The following is a 20,591-nucleotide window of genomic DNA, read 5'->3' as shown; positions in this document are numbered from 1 at the left end:
TCATGATAGAAATTTTTTATGGTTGATTTTATCCCTTGTGTAGCGCTGTGAATTTGCAAGCTAACGATAGGAAAACGAAAATTATTTGATCACTTCATAGAAGCTTACGTTTGGTCAGTTACGATGGAAAGCAAACACAAAAACATGATTGCAAGTGGTTTTGGTACAGGTTGATTTGAACTTCAATTGAATTTACTCTTCCTTTCATGTTGCAGCTCTTTTCGAAAATCTAATCTCAACTTTCACTGCAAAAATGGCGCTTTTGTGCCCTGTCGTGTTCAACAGTGAAACGATAAATTAATGGCAGCTGTTGTTTTGAGCATAACAAGTGAGGATATTGACCTCCCTGCATGTGGGTTCATTTTAGCAGTGTGAAGTTGGCAGCTGATACCTGACAGTGGTTTGCATTCCGACCCTACAGAGCTGCCGCACGGTGAAATGTTGGCAATGGCACAGGGAAAAACAGGAGAGCTAATGCTTCAAAATGCTGAGATTCTCAGTCTAAATGCCACGGTAAGGCTTCTGGTGACCCATGACCTATCTCAGTCGCGCCGACATCAGATTCAAGTGTAGCTAAACGAAACCGTTGAAGGCCGCCGACCCACTGTGGGCCGATCGGACCCGGCCGGGGAGTCCTCCCAACTTCTTTCCCGGGGAGGCTTCTCCTCTTCTCAGCATGACCGTCTGTGATACCGGTCTCCCCCGGCACGGTGAGTCATCCCGAGTCCCTCCGAGCGAGTGACTCTCCTTGCTGCTGTGCCTTCACCTCTCAGAGTCTTTTCTGTTGCACCCTGGCTCTCCCCTCATCAGTACAGCCGGTGACAAATTCGTCTTATTGGTTCGTCTTATTGATATCAGTCAACCCCAGTTATCATTTCGAAAATCCTGTCATCTGTGTTCCGGGGGGGTATCAGACAAAAGCGAGAAATATCTTGATTTCCACTCCTCGTTGTTGACAGTCTTGAGTACCGTACAGCTCTGTCTCTGCCATCGGCCGGTGACTGGTAACAAAAGAGCAATCACGTTCACCACCTGCGTTGCCTGCGATGACCTAAACAGCCTCCCTTCACTTGGCCCTTCCAAGGACTGAAAAATCCAAAACCATTCAGCTTCGTCGAAGTACACATTGGCTTAGGACAATGAGCCTGGTGGTCAACCTACCACATCGAGATTCATTTCCTCACAAGCGAACAAGTCCGGCCATCTGCCAAGGATTGAGAAAGTCAACTGGCAGACCCACAAGTCCTCCAAGCAGGTACAGTGCATAGCTGGCAGCCAGTACATCCCAAGCAAAGAGCGAAGGCTTGCTGGACGATTTCTCGTCTCCCCTGCCTCAAATGTTGGCCTTGCTTGCACCAACGTGCAACATCGTACCATTCAAAGGATCTCATCGAAGGAGCAAAAATTTGACCGGTGATGTCAGCAAAGTGTACCCGCTCAGGGGCGAAAGGCTTGGTCCGCATAGACCTGCGCAACTTTCAGTGCACCCGAGGGCTGCACCGCAACCCCGTACAAGTCAACCAGGAACTTGGTTGTGATGGGAGCTTGATTGCAAACATCGAGCGGACAAATACGAAGTTTTGGTCCTTAAATAATCATCAACAATGATCCCATGCGCCCACCCTTACCTGCATCGATCACTTTCTTCGCTGATAGCGGATCCCAATACACGTTCCACTCCGCTGAGCCGTCCGTTCTATCCCGGCCATCGGATCTCATCAGGCAAGGCTGAAGCACTAGAGAACGCCTTACCCCTCTCTGTGTACATTCCCTTCAACGTCAATAGCTCCGCCCATCCAAACTAGCTGAAGGAGAATCTGAGTTGAGCAGATCGGTCCTGGCTTTACCTGGCTGATTCTGTCCGGCTTTGCCAGTTCAGGGAAGGCATGAAGGGCCCTTGCCATGCACGTCAAGGGCCCTGTTTCTAGGACGGTTATAGGCGTATTGCTTTTCATGCAGCATTCAGCCAGGTGGATGTGGGCTGGAGTTTGTAGTAACTAGCATAGAGTGAGCCACTTCACAAGGGACACGATAACAACATACTTCAGTGCGTGGCCGTCCATCCCTCAAGAGCCTGGGGATATGACAGATGCCATAGGAAGCGCTCCTCCAAGAACGGGGGAAGGGATTCACTCCCTCCGCATCGCAGGTCGATACTTGGACCTTGCCATCCAACCCTGCAAGGTCAAGGATCTTTCTGGAAGCTTGTACACCAGCATCAAGAAAGCAGTTTCCTCCTGTCACAGCCACTCCAACGATCTCGATGCTCCCTGCCATCATCGCCGCCACGGTCATGGTCAAGGCAGCCAAGTCGTCAACTCCACCATCGCCTGACACAAACACTCGCATCGCGCCCCGCATCTTTTGTATGGGCTGATTTTTTTACTCATCATTATCACAAACACTACCGTACTACTACTCTAAACTTGCGTGACTGACTGAGCACGGCGCCGGGCCCGGGGCCGCAGGCCCGACTCGCGAGCCTCGGAGTCCGATCGGATCGGACCGTACACAGTGTCGCCGAGGCTCTCATGCCGCATCATTGCATCGGACCGCCATTCAGTACGAGGACCGTAATCAGGAGAGTTAAAGAGAGTAGCCGGTCACTGTCACAGTGTGGCACCCGCCGACGGTGCAGTGCGCCCGGCCGGGCCGGCACTCAGGCTGGCCGGGCCCCGGGGCCCACTGCCCGTCGCGGCGTGTGACTGCTATCGGGCCCGCCGGCGCGGAGGCTTCAGACCGTCTCACTGTCCGTATCGGACGGTGGCCTCAGCGGCCTCAGCGGCCAGGTACTAACGTCGGACAGGCGGCCGCGAGCCCGACAGGCGTCTGCGGCTGGCAGAGTGCGCCCAGCCGCCGGCGGCCGGGCCGGGCCGCCGGGCCGGGCCCGCTAACAACTGATGAGGGGCTGAGGGGGGTTGGATTACGTGGAACCCTTGGAATGTCGTGAGGAGCGCGTGAAATATCAACATGGCGGGGAAGGAAATGATTGATGGGGGAAGAGAAGTGAGGAGCGAAAATTGCGGAACATGCTGTTTCAAAGCGTCTGATGGTAGAGGAAGAAGAGTATCTTGCTCTTAAAGGGATTGATAGTGGTTGAGATGAGGGGGATGTGATGGAATTTCAAAGAGGCACCCGACTCAGGGTGGCTGGCTACCCTTCTGATTGGCTTTATGTGCAGGAAATTTGAGGAGCAAGGAGTTGATTGGGTGTGTCAAGATGGACTTTCGAGTTTTCAGCAGGTTGTTGGATTCTTGTCTGTTGGTCGACCCACCTTATGTTGGCCCAGATTGCGAGAATTCGATATTTATCCAAAGACAATCCAGGATTTCCAGGTGAGAAAGATCAATGAGAGTCAAATGATCTGCCTCATCTTTCATTCTAGGTCCGGACGTTAGCTGGAGCAGTGGTATCGATTTTGGGGTATGAATTTCACCTTGTGAATTTCGCTCTAATGCAACTTTTTGTTTTTCTCTCTCCAAAGATTTCTTATTATGTTTGTGTTGATCTTGGGCGAAATTAATCTATACTTGACCATTCAAACGGATCACGAGCTATCGTACGTGGCACCCTCATCGTACCATGGAGACCTAACTGGCCCACAGGGTCGACACCTCGCGCGGGGAGAAGCTGCAGATTAACTTTAATATTACGTGCGGGAGGATGTCTTGGTGACGCAGAGCTGATCCCTGAATTCAGATTTCATGCCATGCCATGTACAATAATTAGTTTAGACACGATGGATATCAGTGGTGAACAGGTTTGATGGGGACAGTTGTTGATGCTGTGGTGCTGACTCGAACATTCCTTTCAGCATATAGACGTACATCATGAGGTTTACAAGCAGAGACTTGATGTAGATGGAAATGTGATCCTTCTGCTTTCGCGTGCTTGTCTGAATGTAACAAGTTTCAACTTCACAGAATGTTGCGGAGATGGAGCGTGAACTGGACATTCATAGCAACCGGACCGCAGTGAAAGCATGTGAGCCTTTCACAACTCTGCACCTCCAAACAACCACTGAGATGGACATCTTTGTGAATGAAATACATGCAGTGACCCAAGGAAAGGAAGACGGTTCCGGTGACTTTACGACTCTTCGAGCACATGCAGGATTTGACGCCCCGCTCACAGGAGGAGAGTGCGGATCATGTTACGGAGCAGAAGAGTCACCCGACGAATGCTGTAACACTTGCGACTCGGTGAACAACCTCGTGTTGCCTTGCCTTCCTCTTGCTCAAGAGCCTTCCCTTCAGGTGCGCGAGGCCTATCGAAGGAGAGGATGGGCTTTCGTGAACTCGGACGGAATTGTTCAGGTAGTCGTGCTGCTCCTATGGGTCTGTCGGATATGCTGACCCTCTCTGCAGTGCAAGACTGAGGGTTTCCTCCTGAAGATGCAGGAAGAGAGGCACGAAGGTTGTCGGGTTGTGGGAACATTGCAGGCAAGTTCCAATCCGCTGCTCGTGACTTGAAAAAGTTGCTCAAAAGAGTTCGAAGGGTTGACAAGGGAGCAGGTCAACAAAGTTGCTGGAAATTTTCACTTCTCTCCCGGGAAGAGCTTTTCCCAGGTAGCTTTGGTCCCTTCTTTCATCTTCTCCCATCCCCTTCCCTCCCATCCCATCTCCTCTTTCCTCCCTCACCATCCTCTCAACTTCATCGAGCAGGTTGGGGTACACTTTCAAGATCTGCTGGTTCTCAGGAAAACCGACTACAACGTCAGCCATGCAATCAACCATCTCTCCTTCGGAAGAAAGGTCAGAGCCTCCAGGTCGCTCAGCAGCTGGTCTGACGTCCCCCCGCAGTACCCCGGCCGCGTCAACCCGTTGGATGGTGTTGTCAGGTACCGTGATTCGAGTGGGGTCGACTGCCGTGTAAGACATTGCTTCTTCAAGAATCTGTGAGTTCAGATCGGCCATGTACCAGTACTTCGTCAAGGTGGGGTCGAATCCATGGTCTACCTCCAAGTCGTTGGTAACGCGGTTACGATAGGTTGTCCCTACCCAGTACCAGTACAGGAACGGGACGGTGAACTGCCTTCTGCCGAGTAGGATGCCAGTACTGACTTGCATGCAGATCTTGTCTACGAATCAGTTCTCCACCACTGAGAACACGAGACAGCTAGAGGGATTCACCAGGTGACTGAGCAAGCAGCAGGCAGGGAGCATATGCTGCAGCACTGATGTTTCACACAGAGGATTGCCTGGAGTCTTCTTCTTCTACGATCTTTCTCCCATCAAGGTGAAGATTCTCGAGGTGTCTGTTCCCCATCATTGATCTTTCTATCCTCGTCAGGCTACTCTGGCTGAACGCAACAACTCCTTCCTGCATTTCCTCACTGTGAGCGCTAGAGGAACTCGGCAGTGATGGTAGTTGTGTGATCGTGTTTGCTAGGGGCTCTGCGCCATCATTGGAGGAGTGTTCACTGTCATGGGTATCATTGACTCCACCATCTACACGGGTACATCATCATCTCGCTGCTTCCTCCTCTGAGCCTCTTCGTTGCGCAGGCCAGAAGATTGCGAAAAAGATTCAACTGGGCAAGCTAAGTTAAGACTGGTCGGTGGTGTCGAAGACGGAGGAAGGAACGTTTGCATTTATTGAGGATTAAAGGAATGGTCATGTATGCGCCGCGGGAACATGTCGTCTCGCCACCTGCTCTCATCGCAGCCCTGCTTCTTCGCTCATTTTCGCCCTTCATGCTTGTTCCTATTCCTCGCATTCCTTCCTGCTTGTTGTAGCGTTCCGTCTAAGGGGTGGGGTGGGGGTGATTTTGAGGGGGTGGAAGGAAGGAAAAGGTTGGGTACAAGTGTGAATCTGTGGGGGGTAGGTTCAAACAGAGAGAGGCACACAACCTCCCTTATTAATGATTATTACACTCATATGGAGGGTGGATAGTAAATTACGGGGGTGGATATTCTGGGTGGTAGGGGTGGTGACAGATTCAAGGGTGTGGTGCCTGGTATTGGAGGGGATTTGGCAAGAGGGAGTGGTTGAAGCGAGCAGAGGACGGGGACGACGAGGAAGAGAGGAAGGGAGGAGGAGACACAGAGGAAGGGAGGACACAGAGGAAGGGAGGGAGGAAGGAGGGGACAGAAAGAGGAAGGAGAAGGGACGAGACAATTGGACGCGAGAAGTTGGAAACCCTGGCACCTCCAGTGGGTTGAAAAGCAAGGTTGTGCACCTCGTTCGAACTCGGAGACAAGGACGCGGGCACATGACCGAACAAGAGTAGGACGACAACAGCCTGCAAGATGATAGGAGGAAAACGTCCTAGAACGAGCATCCAGGATGATGCTTCAGTGAACAAGCATCTGGATATGGACACCAAGAAATACCTGGAGGAGCTCGAGTATGAGCTTGAGAGGCACAGATCCAAGAACGAAGCAGAGCGTCTTCCTCATAGCGAGCGCCTGCTCCTCGACGAGATTGACCGCGTCAGACAACACCTGGACGCTTCCCCCGAGGTGCCGCCATGGACCGCACATGAGGGGGAAGGGATAAGCTCAGTGCTGGAATCAGAGGAGGAGATCAGTGCAGGGGATGTCAGAGCCATCCTCAAGGTGTTTGTCCCGGAGGAATGCTACGGCACAACCTTCCATGGAGATGTCCGGGGAGGGACGAGTAGGGGGAGGCTCCTGGGGCCTTCTGGCCAGACGATCCGATGGTTGCAGCAGGAGTCCGGCTGTAAGATCCAGTTGAAGGGCAAGAACAGCCTGAAGCTGAGGGATGGGCAGACTTGGGAGAGCCTGGCCGAAGATCCGCAACACGCGCACGTGCTAGAGGACTTCCATGTGTGGATACAGTATGAGGGTCCGAGGGAACGGATGGCCGCGACCTTCTCCAAGGTGCTGCTGCTGGTCAAGAAGATCATCCATGGCGAGATCGTCCAGCCGCCAAGCATGGGGATGTCGGGGAGCATAGGGATGTCGGGGAGCATGGGGATGGCGCTCCATGAGCCGCAGATGAAGGGCAGCTCGATGTCGTCAGGGTACAACGACTACTCCGCAGGAGGGATGGGCCCCGGAAGCCCCCCAATGTTCAACACGCAGGTCGTACACAACCGAGAGTTTGGGTCCTTGTGCCGCACGAGCATCAAGATTTTCATTCCGCAGAAGACTCCGATGGGCTGTAGCAGGGGGAAGCTGCTCGGAACGAGGGGGTCGATGCTCAAGCAGCTCATGCACGAGACAGGGTGTCACCTTGCCTTGCGAGGGCGAGGAAGCATGAAGGAGGATAGAGACGGCGACGCCAAGGGTGCGAACTCCGAGGGCGAGCTGCACGTACTTGCCGACTACGAGGGCCCGATCGCAGCGAGGGACGGAGCCTTGCAGAACGTCGTCAGCCTTGTGAGAGCGGTTTTGACACCCGCAAACGACCTGATGACCGGGTAAGGAAGTCACTTTTGACAAGTCGTGTCAATGTTGTGGGTGACGAGATGGCATTGCAGGCAGCACTGTATCTCCCAGTACGAGGCGATGGTCCAAGGCAGCATGACCCCAAGGCAAGCGCCGCTTCCTCCACCATCTCCTCCCTGACGTCTGCCCGTTCAGGATGTTCGGCGGGAACCCGTCAGTGAGGTCAAGCATGAGCTCTGGTCCGATGCAACAGTAAGAGATCAAAACTCCTCGGCCTTCCCTCCCTCACTGTCGTGCGCAGGTTTTCAGGGATGCAGATGCCGTTTTTTGACCAAGGGTACGATGTGTTCATGTCCCGGTTCTGAGGTGGTGGGGCCCTCACTCCCTAGTTTTGTTTTCTTTGGAATGTATGTTTTGATCTATGTTGGAAAGAAGTAGTTGTGACTTGATTCAGTCATAAGGATGTTCGAGCTGACGGAACTCGGGGGTGTGATGAGTATGCAAAGTTGGTTCACAGATAAAGACATGTTTCAATGTGATAGATAGTTCGATCTACGCATCCTCTCGATCAGCGCCTTCTCGATAGCACTGTCCACAAGCTGCCACACGAGTCAGAAGCTCTGATCGCGCGGCAAAAGATGACCGACCGTGTTCTTCCTTGCCTCGAGCTCCCGTTCCTCTTCATCGTTCTCCTCTTCACCTGCTCCGCTTTCTACCTCATCTCCTTGAGAGGGAGCCGATGCTGGAGCTTGCTCTGCGACGATCTGAGCAGCCTGGAACGCACGAAATTACCCCGCGGTGGTGAGGAGAACATTTTCAACTTTCTGCGCAACCGAAGCGCCTTCAGCAGCCCTCGTTGCTGATTGACTCATGCCAAACATGTTGGAGATGTCGGGCATCCCGTCCTACACAACGTAAGGTCCCAATCTCACAACTTCACCCAGTTCGCACAGTTTTCTTGTCCTTGCCGTAATACTTCCTGCCAGCAAACCTGGAGAAACGAGGAAAGTGAGTTTGACAACCAGCAGTCGTATGTAGCAATCAACCTTGCCGTAGCCCAATCATGGTTCTCTTCCGCCCACTTTCTTCTCGGTGCCATCTCCCCTCCAGCCCTTGACTCTGCACCGTCTTGACACACCCTCAGAAGATTGTCAGCACAGCATACAAGGGTACCAGAGCTCGGCGAAGGGACTTGCTGTTCCGTTGCTTCCTCGCCTGGCAATTCTCCGCTCACAGATGTGCCTCTTGCACTGGACCATTGCTCTCAGAAACGACAACTCCTTGCTCCCCACAAAAGAGGACCTCTCGAAATCAGATCTCAATTCAGCGCTGTCCCCTACAAGTGTACATGGTCAGGAGCTGTCACTTGGAAGGGCAAACGTACGAATGATTGCAAGGATGTCGCTGATCTCCTTCTGGCGCAGGCCGTCTGATGTCAATCAGTCAGCTCGACGGCAGGGGCGGGAAGCGCCAAGTGTCATCACCGTCGAGAGGAGGGGCTGCCCGGAACGACCCAACCTGCTGGCGGACAGAGACGCTTCAGGAACATCTCAAGCGCCTTCGGTTCAGAAGTTACCTGACGCTGAGCGAGTGGTTGGACGACATATGGACGCCTGTTCGTCTCCTCCATGGGCACCATGAAAGCACCTTGTGGCCTCACCCTCCTCAACACAGGGGCCTGCTCAAAGACCATGCCGAGAGGCTTCAAGTAAGGGACAGCCTGGAAGGGCAGGTGAGCGATCTTGAAGAACAAGCTCGATAGGAAGCTGCTCAGGTCAGCCTGACTTCACCTTGTAGCCCGAGCTGTAGTCCTGCAGGGGTTCGATGACAGGGAGTCCCCTGCCTTGGACCTGCAGCGTCGAAGACCTCTGGTCACTCGACTCGCCTCGCCCATCCATGGATGGGAAGACGAGTAAGACGACCAAGCAGCTCAGCATCATGACCAGGGCTCCTGCTGCAGCTCTTCTGCCTCTTCCTCCTCCTCCTCCTCCTCCTCCTCCTCCTCGGCTGTTTGAAGCCGCGACACGCGCCTCCTCTTCCGCCATGCCCGACCCGAAATAGATGGGCTGGAAAAAAATTGTCAAAAGTGAAAAGTGTCCAACAGGACCCGGTGACGGATGGCCGGGCCCCGGTCGCCGGGACTGGCACCCGGGCCGCCGTGTGGAACTACCGTGACGCCGGGACAGGCCGATCACTGCCAGAGGCTGACTCAGTGAGTCTTGCCCTTGAATCTGAGTTCATACGGTCCGACGGTCTCGGACTCAGGCTGCCAGTGATCGCAGGCTCCGACAGGCCGTGAGTTCATGTTACGGTAGTACCGGGCCCCGGCATTACACAGCCGCGGTACCGGGTCAGTCACATGCTTAACCGTTTGAGTCACCACTGAAACGTCAGGGTGGCAGCCGCGGCGCGGCTCTGCCGCCTGTTCACGGTTGTCAACGGCACAGATGCAAGTACGGTCGGCACCGGGCCGGGCCGCGGGGGCTCACGGTGGCGGCACAGCGGCCGGGGCTTCTCAGGGGGCGACCGTCGAACCGTGCGTACCGCCGGGCCGTGCAACTGGCGTCAATGGCCGCCTCAGCCTGGCAGCCTCCGGCGGCACGGCAGTGCCACGCCGCGCCGGGCCCGAGCCTAGGCCACGGCAGTGGGCCCAGTTCACGGTTGGCGGCCCGCTGGCCCCCGGCGCGGCGGGCGGCCAGCTACCATACTCAGTGACTCAGTCGTGACATGCACTGTACCGTGACTCTGAGTGATATCAGAATCGGCGTTACATGTCGCTCATCGCTACGGTTATCGGATTGAGAACAATATTTTTTCACTAACTTCTCTAGCTTCGGCTGAGTGTGCATATTCATCTCATCCATGGAGCATCCCTCTCGCGGCCGAACTCCACATTGGGATCGACGATCTCGGACTCGTCTACCGGCCTGACACCCAAACTTGTCACAAACTCTTTTCCTCCTCCTCCTCCTCCTCCTCCTCCTCCTCCTCCTCCTCCTCCTCCTCCTCTTACCTGTCGAGATTCAAAGACTTCAAACCTGCGTAGAAACCTACTTCAGTTCCAGCCAGCGTCAAGGAGGTCGACTCACGTCTCTCCTGGTAGTACTCCTTTGAATCCATTTCTTCCATCTCCTGCTCAACCTCTCAGCTACACGTTTGGAAAGCACTTCGAGATCTGCAGAGTCCAGCAAGCGTCCACCTGTTCGAGCAGGTAGATCGTCTTCTTCAGCGCGCTCCTCTCTCCGATCCTAACGTAGGCAGCCTGTGACATCCGCGGCATCATGACGTGCGTGGAACAGCCAGACTGTCTCATGACAGACCTGGACCTGTCGGTAAGTCGACGATGCATCCCTGACGATGGACATATCCTCTGATTCTGAGCACAGGGGTCAGGGAGGCTGCAAGACTCAGTACAGGTCAAGTCCACGACCCGAGGAGCCGATGTCGTCAAGAGCGCCCTCGAACTTGCGGCAGGACGTCAGGTCGGGCAAGTATGAAAGCGGCTCACCGTCGCGATCAAAGTTTCCAACATCAGCTTCTCATTGTCCTTACTGACCTTGCAATCAGCCTGTCAGGTACCGCAAGGCCCGTCGTATGTAGTTACTGGCAGGTTGACGAAGCCCCAGACCTCCTGCAGACGAAAGTAGTTCAGACAGCAGGGGAAGCGCAAGGCTGCGGGACCTGACGGAATACAGACTCCAGCAAGAACGCATCGAAGCTCTGAATGCACACTAATCGCATGAACGGGAGGAGGTATTCATCCAGAGTTCCATCAGCCTTCAGTGTGAACGTCTGCATAGAAGAGCGTCAGAAACTTAAGTCTCGCTCTCTCCCTTCCATCCATCCCCTCCCCCGATATCCTCCGCTCCTTCTTCTCGAGCTCCAGATCTCTTTGCTTCTCTTTCACCCGCATTCCAGCTCTCAACCTACCATCTCTGTCGTCAGGCCCTCCTGCTCAAGGATATCCGCCTTGTCGTCAAAGAATCGATCGAGCGAGGACACTGCAAAAGACACTTTGAACTCTCCCTCCTCCTTGTTCGGGTTGGCGACGCCGTGATCCAAGAGCATCGAGGAAGGACTCTTCCCCATGAAGTTCACCGCTATTGGCGACCCGCTCTTTCCACCCGCCACAGACTGGACGGTCACCCTCGGCTCCCTGAACAAGCCCTCATACCCGCAAGAGATTGTATCCCTTCCGAGCTTCCCCGCCAAGGAGAAGTCAGCGACAGGAGCCAGGACCAGACCGTCGTCAAACTTGGGGAAGGCGACGGAGCGGGAACGAACGACCTCCATGGCCCACTCGAAGCTCTCGAGGTTGAAGAATTCAGTGGGGATCTTGGAGTCCCAACCAGAGGAGGAGAGAGACTCGAAGGCCTTTGAGTACAAGCTCTTGCTCGCCTCCACCTCTTCGAACACGCTGGTGCCCTTGAGGAGGTTCTGGTCGTCTTCAGGCCACAGGCAGGGAGTGCCGAGATTCTCTCTGTCCGGCAAAACTTTCAGCCATTCACACCAGAAGCTTTCTTCCTTCTTGGACTTTTCGTAGAGAATCTGAAGCGCCATGGCAGTTCTCACGTCAAGTTTGTCCGCCATGCTGCCGAAAGCTGCCCTGGTAGTGCTTCTCGAAAGGAAGAGCTTCGATGGGATGGAGCAGACGACCGAGTTAGATTTCACGTCCTGCGTCAGGGTCATACCACCAGGCCCCACAGCGCATGTCAACTTCGCGCCATTCTCGCTCGCCCATGATAAGAGCCCGTCGCTTGAGGCGCAAACTGTCAAGGCCGGGCGCAAAGCAAGGCCCCTTTCCTTCCTCCCATACCGCACGAGTCGCGAGGATGAAGCAGCAGGAGACAAGTGAGGGAGTCTCGTAGGAGAGGAGAGGAGGAAGGCGAGGCACGGGCATGCCAGCTGGAGCAGCAGCAGCAGCGGCAGGAGACGAGCCATCGCCATCGATCGGTCTGACATGGCCGCCCGGCTTATGAGTTTCCTTTAAAATTAGCTCATCGATATTTCAAAAATCGAGTCATCTAAAATATTTTCTTTCCAAGTTTGTTTTAGTTAGGCTTTTTGTTTTAGCTTTTACAGGTTATCGTCCATGGCGGATCTCCGCAGCCTCACGGCTGATCGGTTGATCACTATGGCAAAGACGGTGAGGGAGGAGGAGGAGGAGGAGGAGCAGGAGCAGGATCAGGATGAGGATGAGGAGCAGGAGCAGGAGCAGGAGGAGGAGCAGGAGCAGGAGCAGGAGCAGGAGCAGGAGCAGGAGCAGGAGCAGGAGCAGGAGGAGCAGCAGGAGGAGCAGCAGGAGCAGGAGCAGGATGAGGAGGAGCAGGAGCAGCAGGAGGAGGAGCAGCAGGAGGAGCAGGAGCAGGAGCAGGAGGAGGAGCAGGAGCAGGAGGCAGTGGGGTGGGGTGGGATGGGCAAGAATTCTGAGTTGAGGTAACGTGAAGTCGAAGTGCAAGTGAATGAAGCCTCACTCTCATCCTTGATCTCATGCTTTGATCCGCAGACTTGCGCCGATCAAGACTGGAAGGTCTTGGTCGTCGACGGCAACTCAGTGCGGGTTGTCAGCACTGCTTGCAGGTTGAGTTTTCGCTACGGCTATCTATGAATTTCAAACTTGAAGCAGGCTGTCTGAAATGACCGAGGAAGGAATTTCGCTCATCGAAAATGTCGAGCTCGACCGGCAACCAATGCCGAATATGCATGCCATCTACTTCCTGACGCCTTCGGTAACTCGAGGAGGCTGCTTCTAACAAGACCCCAGTGATTCTGACTACTCCAGTGGAGCTCCGTGAAAAGATTGTGCTCTGATTTCCAAGAAGGAAAACCGCCAAAGTGAGTCTCATGGAAAATGGGAAGGCGAATGTATCTGTCTTGTCGGGAGGAAAAGTTTTAAGTGTGTAGTTCCAGGAAGAAGGCTGTTTTTTAACAATCTTGCTGCTGAGTTGATGCTGTAGGTATGCAGCGGCGCATGTGTATTTTACCTCGCAGCCCACGGATGAGACTTTATTCCCCATCAAACAAGTGTGAAGGGTAGTTTGCCGAATCAGCTCGTTGTGTGAATACATATCGGCAGTGCAAGCTATTACTGGATCGTCTCAAGACATTCAAGGTGCTCAACACGGAATATCTTGCGATGGAGTCGCAGGTCGAGTTGACCTCGCCGTCCTCCCTCGTCAGCCTGAACCGCTCTTGCTCGCAGGTCTTCTCTCTCGATCTGCCTCAGGCCTTCCACGTCATGTTCGGGAAGGCGAAGCAGGAGGAGAGGGTGAGCGGAGTCCTGCCCTAGCAAGCGTTTGACTTGATCGGGCAGTCAAGCATGCAGATGATGATAGCGAATCGACTGGCAACCCTGTGGTGAGTCGTGAGTGTAGGCTCCGTGGCCCGTTGACCCCTATCGCAGCGTCTCGCTAGGGGTTCGGCCTATCGTGAGGTACCGCGCGACGACCCCCCCACACTCGGATGTCTCGGAGGTCATCGCTCGAGCTCTTGAACTCCAGCTGGTAACCCACCTGCTCTGCAAGAGCGGCACGGGGGTGACCCCTGCAACGTCAGGACCGCCTGGAGAAACAGGCAGAGTCATCCAACATCGGCCTCTGGTTCAACTCGGCGACGGAGAAGACGACTGTTGATGCTGAGACGGAGCTGGAGGAGGGGCTGACTCACAATGACGCAGTTCCTCATCGTTGACCGATGCGGCGACCTACTCTCTCCTCTCCTCCACGAGTTCACCTACCAGGCTGCCTCCCCTTGCCCCCCTTCCCCTCCCTCCTGACTTGCAGCATCAGGCCATGGCGCAAGACCTCCTGGAGATACAGGGGGACAAATACAAGTATTCCTTCTCGGGGGCTGGTGGGCAGCAGGTGGAGAAGGAGGTGTTGCTCAACGACACGGACCCGCTCTGGCCGCGTATCAAGCACATGCACATCGCTGACACGATCGAGTTTGTGCTCAACGAGTTCAACAGGTTCGCTTCAGAGAACAAGGCGAGGAGCGAGGCTCCCCTGCTGCTCCTTGTGACGTGTTGGCCACAGGCCGTGGGGATGGTGAGGGGAGGAGTGCGCGAGCTGAAGGAGATGGCAGAAGCCATCCAGGCGATGCCGCAGTACAAGGAACGAGCCTCGTGAGGAGGAGGAGGAGCGCTGACCGTCTCCTGCAGGAGCTCGTGGGGAAGTACTCGTTGCACATGGATGTAGTCAGGAAGTGCATGTCGAAGTGGGAGGGAAGGGAGAACGCCGCACACCGCTGATGAGGAAGGAGCAGGTTCAACGATCTCAAGCTAGAGGACATCGCCACGTGGGAACAGAACATGTCCTGCCATCAGGACGCGGAGGGGAAGGTCCTCTCCCGCCAGTTGGAGCTGAAAATTCCTCTCACATCCTCTTTGTGCCTCAGGCTGTCAAGAGGAATTCGGTCACCACGGGGCTGTCTACCCTGCTGGTGGACAAGACGATCGAGGTACGAGGCTCTTCCTCAGACCGCCGTGCTGCTTGTCAGAGTTTGGCAGATCTCAGACAAGCTGAGGCTTATCCTCATCTACTTCCTGACGATGGTCGACAAGAACCATGAGCCTCCAGGCTGCTGACTTGAAGGGCAGGAGAGAAATCCGCAGCAGCAAGACAACCAGGGCGAGACCCTCATCGATCAGTTGCTGGGCATGGCTGAAGCGCAGCATTATGCACATGTAACCCCATCACTAGCTGCTCCTCTCCTCTCCTTCCCTTTTCCCCCTTCCCCCTCCCCCTCTTCTGCCCTCCTTCCTCTCCCCCTTCTGCCCTCCTTCGTGTCCCCTCTGCCCCCCCCCCCTCCTGCCGTCCTTCGTCTCCCCTCTCCTCCCCTGAACTTGTTGAGCAGTTGATCGCCAACCTCGACTCGCTGATTCAAATCTCCACACCGGCTTCCAGCAGATCCTCCATGTCCGGCCTGCTCCTCTCACTCCTCTCCCTGCTCACTGTAGAGTGCAGGAGGAAGTTTCTCAAGTGGGGCTCCAAGGAGAAGACCGGAGACGTCTCCTACAACATCTCACGATATCGTCCTCCTCTGCAGGAGTTGCTCGAGCTGTTGACGGACAGCAAACTACCGATACAGTCGTTCCCTACTGTAAACCCCGAGGATGCAGATGCTGTATCGACAGGTAGCGTGAAGGAGGAGGCAGAGAAGGAGGGGAGGGAGGGAGGGAGGGAGGGAGGGAGGTTGCAGAGGCAGGGGTGGGACGGCTGAAGCAGAGAGACTGATGTACCCCAGGACAAGATCGCCCGAAGAACACAAGCTCGGAACTAGACGCTATCACCTTAGGAATGTCGACCAGAAGTCGACCGAGGACATGTAAAGTTTCCAACGCGGGGGTGGGAGGCGAGAGGGAGGAAGACCTGACGGCTAGCTGAACAGACATGAAGGAGGAGAAGGAGGAGGAGGGGAAGCAGCAGGCGATCAGATCGCCTCTGATCGTGTTCGTGGTGGGAGGAGTTACCTACTCAGAAATGCGAGCGGCGTATCATGTCTCTCAGGTCGTTGAGCTCGACTTGACCGCAAAGTTCTGCGGGCCGCTGAAGCTGCTGGTAGAGCCTCGGCAGGATGATCCTGATAGGAGGGACCGACATGCTCACCCCAAAGAAGTTCGTGGATGCGATACAGAGGTGATGCCGACTCCTCCTCCTCCTCCTCCTCCTCCTCCTCCTCCTCCTCCTCCTCCTCCTCCTCCTCTGTTCCTCTCACTTCTTGTCACCGACAGGCTGCACGATGAGTTGCTCTAGAGGCCCCGCAACCAGGTGCCTCACGCCCCCTGTCATGTCGCCACAAGTTCGCTGTCAGCGTAGTGCTGCCCATTCCTCCCCCCCTTTCTTTCTTTCGAAGCCTTCAAGTTTCTCGCGGGCCAGTCGTCTGACGCGGCTCTCAGAGGCGTGTACTACTACGTATGTCAAATTTCAAAATCTTACCCTCTTGAATCTTTTCATCCCTTTTTCCGAGTCTCAACGGTGACCGCCGGTCACGGCGAGACTGAGTCGCCGGGTCACTGAGTCAGTGCGGCCGCCGGGCCCAAGCCTTGAAGCGGTGTCACTCACTGTCAGTACCGGTGACCCGGCCGCTGCGCGGCTAGTGACTGATCGGATCATGTGACTGACTCAGTGACTCCGGGTCAGTGACGGCCCGGGGGGCCTGTAGTACGGCCCCGGTAGGTTCTTTTCCTTCTTTCATTGTGGAAGGGGTTGGCCCGCAACCCAACTCGGCGCAACTCGATGGTCCATGTGGGATCGAGGATGGAAGGAAGGGAAGGAGGATGAGGGAGGGGGGCGAGCACGTTGAGGAGTGAGGAAGCAGCCTCAGCGAGGACCAGATGAGATCTCGACAGGTTGAGCTCCAGCCTCTTCCCCTGTGATCGTCTCCATCTCCGTCTTTGGACCCCACGCTCTTGGCTCAGGATCGAGCACCGGAGCTGGATGGCTCGTTCCGAGTGCCTCATTCTCATTCTGGCGGGACTGGTCCTCTCCGATTGGTAAGCTTGTCGTTTGACTGCTCCCTCCACACCCCTCCTTGGCTGTGCGCCGCTCACGAGCAGTCGCTGATGCAGGCACATTGGTGTGAACTGCAAAAAGAGCAACCGAGCCCCTTCATCAGTACACGTTCCAACAGCAAGTAGGCGAATCAACGCAGTTTCATCTAGGAATGATGTAGCTGAGGTCACACGACCGATATCCATCGAGTGCCAAAGAAGCTCCTCACATCGTTTCCACAGGCCTTGCCAACAGAGGTATCAGAATTCATCAGGCCGATCCAGTCACATGGCAGGAATGATCAGACGGATTATCGTCTTGCGCCCTTAGGAGTGAGATCAAGGGAGCGCATCCCACCCGAATCTTTCTTGGAGGAGGCGCCAGCTCTCAACCTTACAGCCAACGAGAGCAAGGTGTGTCTTGATACACGTTTTTGACCTGGTGTGCGGGTCATGTCCTGAACCGCTCTTGACAGCAGCTTGATGAGGAGTGTAAGAGCTCGCCTTGCACACCTGGTACCCTGACATTGATTGCTCGCTTCCTCCTGCTTGCGTGACGGTTCTCTACCTTGCAGAAGGCGGCCTTGCCGGTGGAAGCACGGTGCCACCAACCGCACTTCTGCACGACTCCGACAGCACCAGCAATGCCAACATAACGCAAGACCACCTGCTGAACTCAGTGGGGATCGAATCTATCCGAAGGTATCCCCTGGCATGCTGGAAATTGGAATGCCCTGAATGCCGTTCCTCACAGGGGGCGAGATATGTTGCGATCACCAGTATGGGCACTCCTCCACCTAGCGATATCCTGACAAGAAGTGGCAGGCTTCAGTTCGCAGTGAAGCACCCAGTGGGTTTGCAACGGGAGGACCGCGGAGCGGATTATCTCCAAGATCTCCGCTGTGAGTATCTTTTCTTGCATCCTGGGAAGGTAGTGACTTGATGATGTAAAGGCCGCCCAACTGGGATGAAGAGATATCGGGTACAGCGCATTGTTTCTTGCATTCTCACTAGATACAATCCTGACTCAACACAGCAGAGAGCATACTTCTTGATGACTTCACTCTGGATGACTCTTCTTTCACAACCCCAACGTGACCTCTTGAGTTGGTCTGCGTTGGAGACTTTTGGTTTGATTTGCTTCATTCAGGTCTAAAGATGCCTCGACGTCCTGAGAGGACATGGAGATCGTCGTAAAATAGGATGCAAATATTCTTTGTACAGCTAGGTGATGAGATTCGAAAAACTTTGAGGGAAGATTGCGGTTGACAACAAAAATCGTGGATGTTTGTACTATCATCGTCCTTGGCCCACGATGGGGAAGATTCTGCTTTTGAATCTGCAAAAACAACGCAATAATCATTGCATGTCAAAGGTTCAGAGGGAATGAGCTCTCACGAAATGTAGTCTTGTCTGGAGAAGGTGATGGAAAGGAAGTGGTCAGGGCGATTTGGTTCGTACTCAAACGGAAAGTGTTCTGAAAGGGATGCGCGTTAGCTTCGGGTGATTGAGCATCACATATATTCTTTACCGAGCTGACGTCTGATCTTGAAGACGAACGAACGCTTCTTGTCATCGCAGCTGTATTGCACCATGTCCTTGTAGAACATCTCCATGTCTATCCGTTCCTTCTTTGGATGATGGAAAGCATATTTACACTTGTCACTGAAGAATTGGACTGGGGATGAGAACTTTCGACAAGTTAGATCGAGTCTCTTCCCAACGCAGGTCTGATCACCTGACTGGATGAGCTGCCTACTTGGAAGCAATTACAGTAAACAAGCAGTTTCGGGGTTTCAGTGCTGCCTCCGTCTTTTAGTATTGATTGCTTCAGGCAAGACGTGATGATGTCCGTCTTCATGGAAACCCTTGCAAGCTTTGCAGAGCATGAGCGTGAGCACGAGACACTGAACTTTCACAACCTGCTCAGACAACGAGGGGCGAGTCTTTGGCTTGTCATTTTTGTCATTCCTGGGTCTGACGGGTTCGGTCTTGATCTGTGTTGGTTGCCTCTTGGCCTGGCGCATGCAACTTGTCAGGAACTGAAGGTCCCAAGGAAGAGGTCGCCTCAGTACCTCATTTGCCATCGGCGGGATCGATGCTGGTTTGACCGACTCCTTGGCCTGCACATTTGGGTTTGACGTCAACGGCACCTCGGATGCACGAGCAGGGGCGGGTTTCGGCTGTCTGGGCTTCATGCTGAACATGGATGTATGAGGAGGAGTGGAAGAAGCAGCGCCTGCATGGCCTGCGTCGAAGTCCGGCCATAGGAACTTGCTCCTTTCACTGCTGAGCATGCCGGGTATGAGCCAGAGAGCGTTAAACAAGTTTGAAGCGATAATTCAAATTTTCAGGTGTATTTTCACTTTTCAGTTCAACACCCGCCAAATTTGCTGACAAACGCAACGTCGAGTAACGGGTACGTCAGTAACGGCCTCACTTATAAACATGTAACGGTCGGCCCCTGTAAAGGATTCTGACTGCCACGATGGTTGAGCACGGCGCCAACCTGAGCCACGAGGGCGCGCACATGCAGAGCCATGAGCCGGACAGCAGCATCCTGATAGAGCAAGGAAGCCATGGAGTGTATGGAGGCTCCTGGAAGCCGTCAGAATCGCTCTACCTGTTGGACTCTGGGTTCGTAAGCATCTTTGCGGCTACTTTCTTGGTGTACTATGGAATCTCATGTCTTTTGCACTTTGGTGTGCCGAGGATCTTTCCGGTGAGGAGCGTGAGAGGGGGTAAGAAGCAGAACGATGCCGACACAGTGAGAGATGCGATCCAAAGCGTGATACCGGTCAGCATCCGCGCGTTCATGTTGTACTTAGCACAGATGCTGCATAACAAAGGGTACGGGGTACTTAAGAACGATGATCTATCGGAATACTTTCAATCCCCATTCAACGTGTTCCATTCTATCTTGATGATATTTCTCTTGGATGTTTTTCATGATACCTGGTTTTACTTCTTTCATCGGCTACTTCACTATCCGTACTTCATGAAGCATGTTCATTACATCCACCATCAATCCAAGGATCCTAGCGCGTTCTCTGGCTACAGTTTTCATTGGTAAGTGCTGACTTACTCACTAGCATGTTTTGGATGAGAATATCTCGTGTTGCATTGCTGTCTGTCCTGTATACCTCCTTCTCTTGGTTTGCTTCCAGATCTTTTTCAGCTCTTTTTACAGCTGTGCGTGCGATTTTCAATTTCCTGCCCGCCCGAGAAATGTTGTATTGTGCGGCGAACTGTGTAATTTGTAACACCTGTTTGATATCGCATTGCCGCAGTTTTGTTTCTCAATCATAGAATATCAACTCTTGAGCAATGATGGACATGTTGACATGTTTTCCCTCCCAGGTTGGAAGCAGTCATCATGTTTGTGAATGCGGTGGTTGAAATATTCATCTTTCCCATTCCCATTCAGCTGCACAGGATCTACGAGCTTTGGATGATCGCCATTCACATCGGAGGCCATTGCGGCTACGAGATTTTCCCCTACGTTCCGCACGTGAGCCAATTGCTCTGGGCAGCAACTGGGATGTCGGGAGACTTGAGAAAGCTTTTGAACGACGTGTATCATCACGACATCCATCATCAGCACCCTGGTTATCACTTCAGCTTGTACTTTACGCACTGGGACAAACTCTTGGGAACCATCCATCCGAAGTGGAACAAATCAGTCGACCACTGAGCGGAAGGGTTAAGTAGTTTCCGTTATCTCACATTTGACAGACTTCGGTCCG

At 54.1% G+C, this 20,591-nt stretch overlaps 9 protein-coding genes across 9 annotated transcripts; 4 read left to right on the top strand and 5 right to left on the bottom strand.

Moving 5' to 3' along the window:
- Positions 1–1,437: 1,437 nt before the first annotated feature.
- GUITHDRAFT_65378 (hypothetical protein) lies at positions 1,438–2,349 on the bottom strand (the record flags this gene model as incomplete). The annotated part of the gene is made up of 5 exons (XM_005839110.1): positions 1,438–1,586; positions 1,629–1,696; positions 1,753–1,805; positions 1,848–1,997; positions 2,044–2,349. 5 exons carry the CDS (start codon positions 2,347–2,349, stop codon positions 1,438–1,440), a joined length of 726 nt encoding a protein of 241 aa, XP_005839167.1.
- Positions 2,350–3,173: 824 nt separating this feature from the next.
- Positions 3,174–5,490, top strand: GUITHDRAFT_65491 (hypothetical protein; the record flags this gene model as incomplete). Its single annotated transcript, XM_005839109.1, has 18 exons — positions 3,174–3,335; positions 3,386–3,423; positions 3,485–3,559; positions 3,606–3,653; positions 3,700–3,760; positions 3,815–3,908; positions 4,075–4,202; positions 4,257–4,316; positions 4,368–4,446; positions 4,498–4,568; positions 4,662–4,754; positions 4,803–4,840; positions 4,893–4,935; positions 4,990–5,025; positions 5,074–5,135; positions 5,193–5,238; positions 5,293–5,337; positions 5,392–5,490. The coding sequence occupies 18 exons, from the start codon at positions 3,174–3,176 to the stop codon at positions 5,488–5,490; spliced, it is 1,278 nt and encodes a 425-aa protein (XP_005839166.1).
- A 761-nt stretch (positions 5,491–6,251) lies between these two features.
- Positions 6,252–7,720, top strand: GUITHDRAFT_133904 (hypothetical protein; the record flags this gene model as incomplete). Its single annotated transcript, XM_005839108.1, has 3 exons — positions 6,252–7,387; positions 7,551–7,607; positions 7,657–7,720. The coding sequence occupies 3 exons, from the start codon at positions 6,252–6,254 to the stop codon at positions 7,718–7,720; spliced, it is 1,257 nt and encodes a 418-aa protein (XP_005839165.1).
- Positions 7,721–7,907: 187 nt separating this feature from the next.
- On the bottom strand, positions 7,908–9,253 carry GUITHDRAFT_133903 (hypothetical protein; the record flags this gene model as incomplete). The annotated part of the gene is made up of 10 exons (XM_005839107.1): positions 7,908–7,954; positions 8,056–8,128; positions 8,177–8,260; positions 8,307–8,346; positions 8,402–8,483; positions 8,590–8,691; positions 8,740–8,784; positions 8,840–8,873; positions 8,932–9,075; positions 9,146–9,253. The coding sequence occupies 10 exons, from the start codon at positions 9,251–9,253 to the stop codon at positions 7,908–7,910; spliced, it is 759 nt and encodes a 252-aa protein (XP_005839164.1).
- An 897-nt stretch (positions 9,254–10,150) lies between these two features.
- On the bottom strand, positions 10,151–11,456 carry GUITHDRAFT_84758 (hypothetical protein). The gene is made up of 10 exons (XM_005839106.1): positions 11,286–11,456; positions 11,037–11,147; positions 10,960–10,986; positions 10,864–10,911; positions 10,786–10,819; positions 10,676–10,731; positions 10,555–10,617; positions 10,445–10,487; positions 10,369–10,393; positions 10,151–10,282 (listed from the first exon to the last, which is right to left on the bottom strand). The coding sequence occupies exons 1-10, from the start codon at positions 11,442–11,444 to the stop codon at positions 10,207–10,209; spliced, it is 642 nt and encodes a 213-aa protein (XP_005839163.1). The 5' UTR covers positions 11,445–11,456; the 3' UTR covers positions 10,151–10,206.
- Positions 11,457–11,632: 176 nt separating this feature from the next.
- On the bottom strand, positions 11,633–12,331 carry GUITHDRAFT_150712 (hypothetical protein; the record flags this gene model as incomplete). Its single annotated transcript, XM_005839105.1, has 1 exon — positions 11,633–12,331. A coding segment is annotated over exon 1 (617 nt), but the record flags the coding sequence as incomplete, so codon positions are not given.
- Positions 12,332–12,861: 530 nt separating this feature from the next.
- On the top strand, positions 12,862–15,991 carry SEC1B (Sec1 family protein B; the record flags this gene model as incomplete). Its single annotated transcript, XM_005839318.1, has 18 exons — positions 12,862–12,935; positions 12,982–13,084; positions 13,138–13,190; positions 13,313–13,379; positions 13,432–13,503; positions 13,558–13,623; positions 13,669–13,712; positions 13,759–13,858; positions 13,911–14,030; positions 14,144–14,401; positions 14,515–14,570; positions 14,619–14,694; positions 14,751–14,813; positions 14,863–14,907; positions 14,953–15,039; positions 15,210–15,489; positions 15,600–15,700; positions 15,752–15,991. Coding segments are annotated over 18 exons (1,905 nt in total), but the record flags the coding sequence as incomplete, so codon positions are not given.
- A 2,248-nt stretch (positions 15,992–18,239) lies between these two features.
- Positions 18,240–19,142, bottom strand: GUITHDRAFT_102083 (hypothetical protein; the record flags this gene model as incomplete). Its single annotated transcript, XM_005839104.1, has 5 exons — positions 18,240–18,322; positions 18,377–18,536; positions 18,584–18,721; positions 18,768–18,863; positions 18,921–19,142. The coding sequence occupies 5 exons, from the start codon at positions 19,140–19,142 to the stop codon at positions 18,240–18,242; spliced, it is 699 nt and encodes a 232-aa protein (XP_005839161.1).
- Positions 19,143–19,375: 233 nt separating this feature from the next.
- GUITHDRAFT_65403 (sterol desaturase) lies at positions 19,376–20,539 on the top strand (the record flags this gene model as incomplete). Its single annotated transcript, XM_005839103.1, has 2 exons — positions 19,376–19,914; positions 20,206–20,539. The coding sequence occupies 2 exons, from the start codon at positions 19,376–19,378 to the stop codon at positions 20,537–20,539; spliced, it is 873 nt and encodes a 290-aa protein (XP_005839160.1).
- Positions 20,540–20,591: the final 52 nt, after the last annotated feature.

The sequence above is a fragment of the Guillardia theta genome, assembly GCF_000315625.1.
Source record: "Guillardia theta CCMP2712 unplaced genomic scaffold GUITHscaffold_9, whole genome shotgun sequence".
NCBI lineage: Eukaryota > Cryptophyceae > Pyrenomonadales > Geminigeraceae > Guillardia > Guillardia theta.
This window is presented reverse-complemented; position numbering and strand designations above follow the sequence as displayed.

What these genes read in the sequence shown, in the direction of transcription:
- GUITHDRAFT_84758 (XM_005839106.1), bottom strand. Translation starts at nt 11,444, where the DNA reads ATGGGGAAGAGTCCTTCCTCGATGCTCTTGGATCACGGCGTCGCCAAC. An exon ending in TGGAAACTTTGATCGCGACG is followed by an intron (nt 10,820 to 10,863) that starts GTGAGCCGCTTT and finishes TCCTGCCGCAAG; the next exon opens with TTCGAGGGCGCTCTTGACGA. An exon ending in CGATCTACCTGCTCGAACAG is followed by an intron (nt 10,488 to 10,554) that starts GTGGACGCTTGC and finishes GAGGTTGAGCAG; the next exon opens with GAGATGGAAGAAATGGATTC.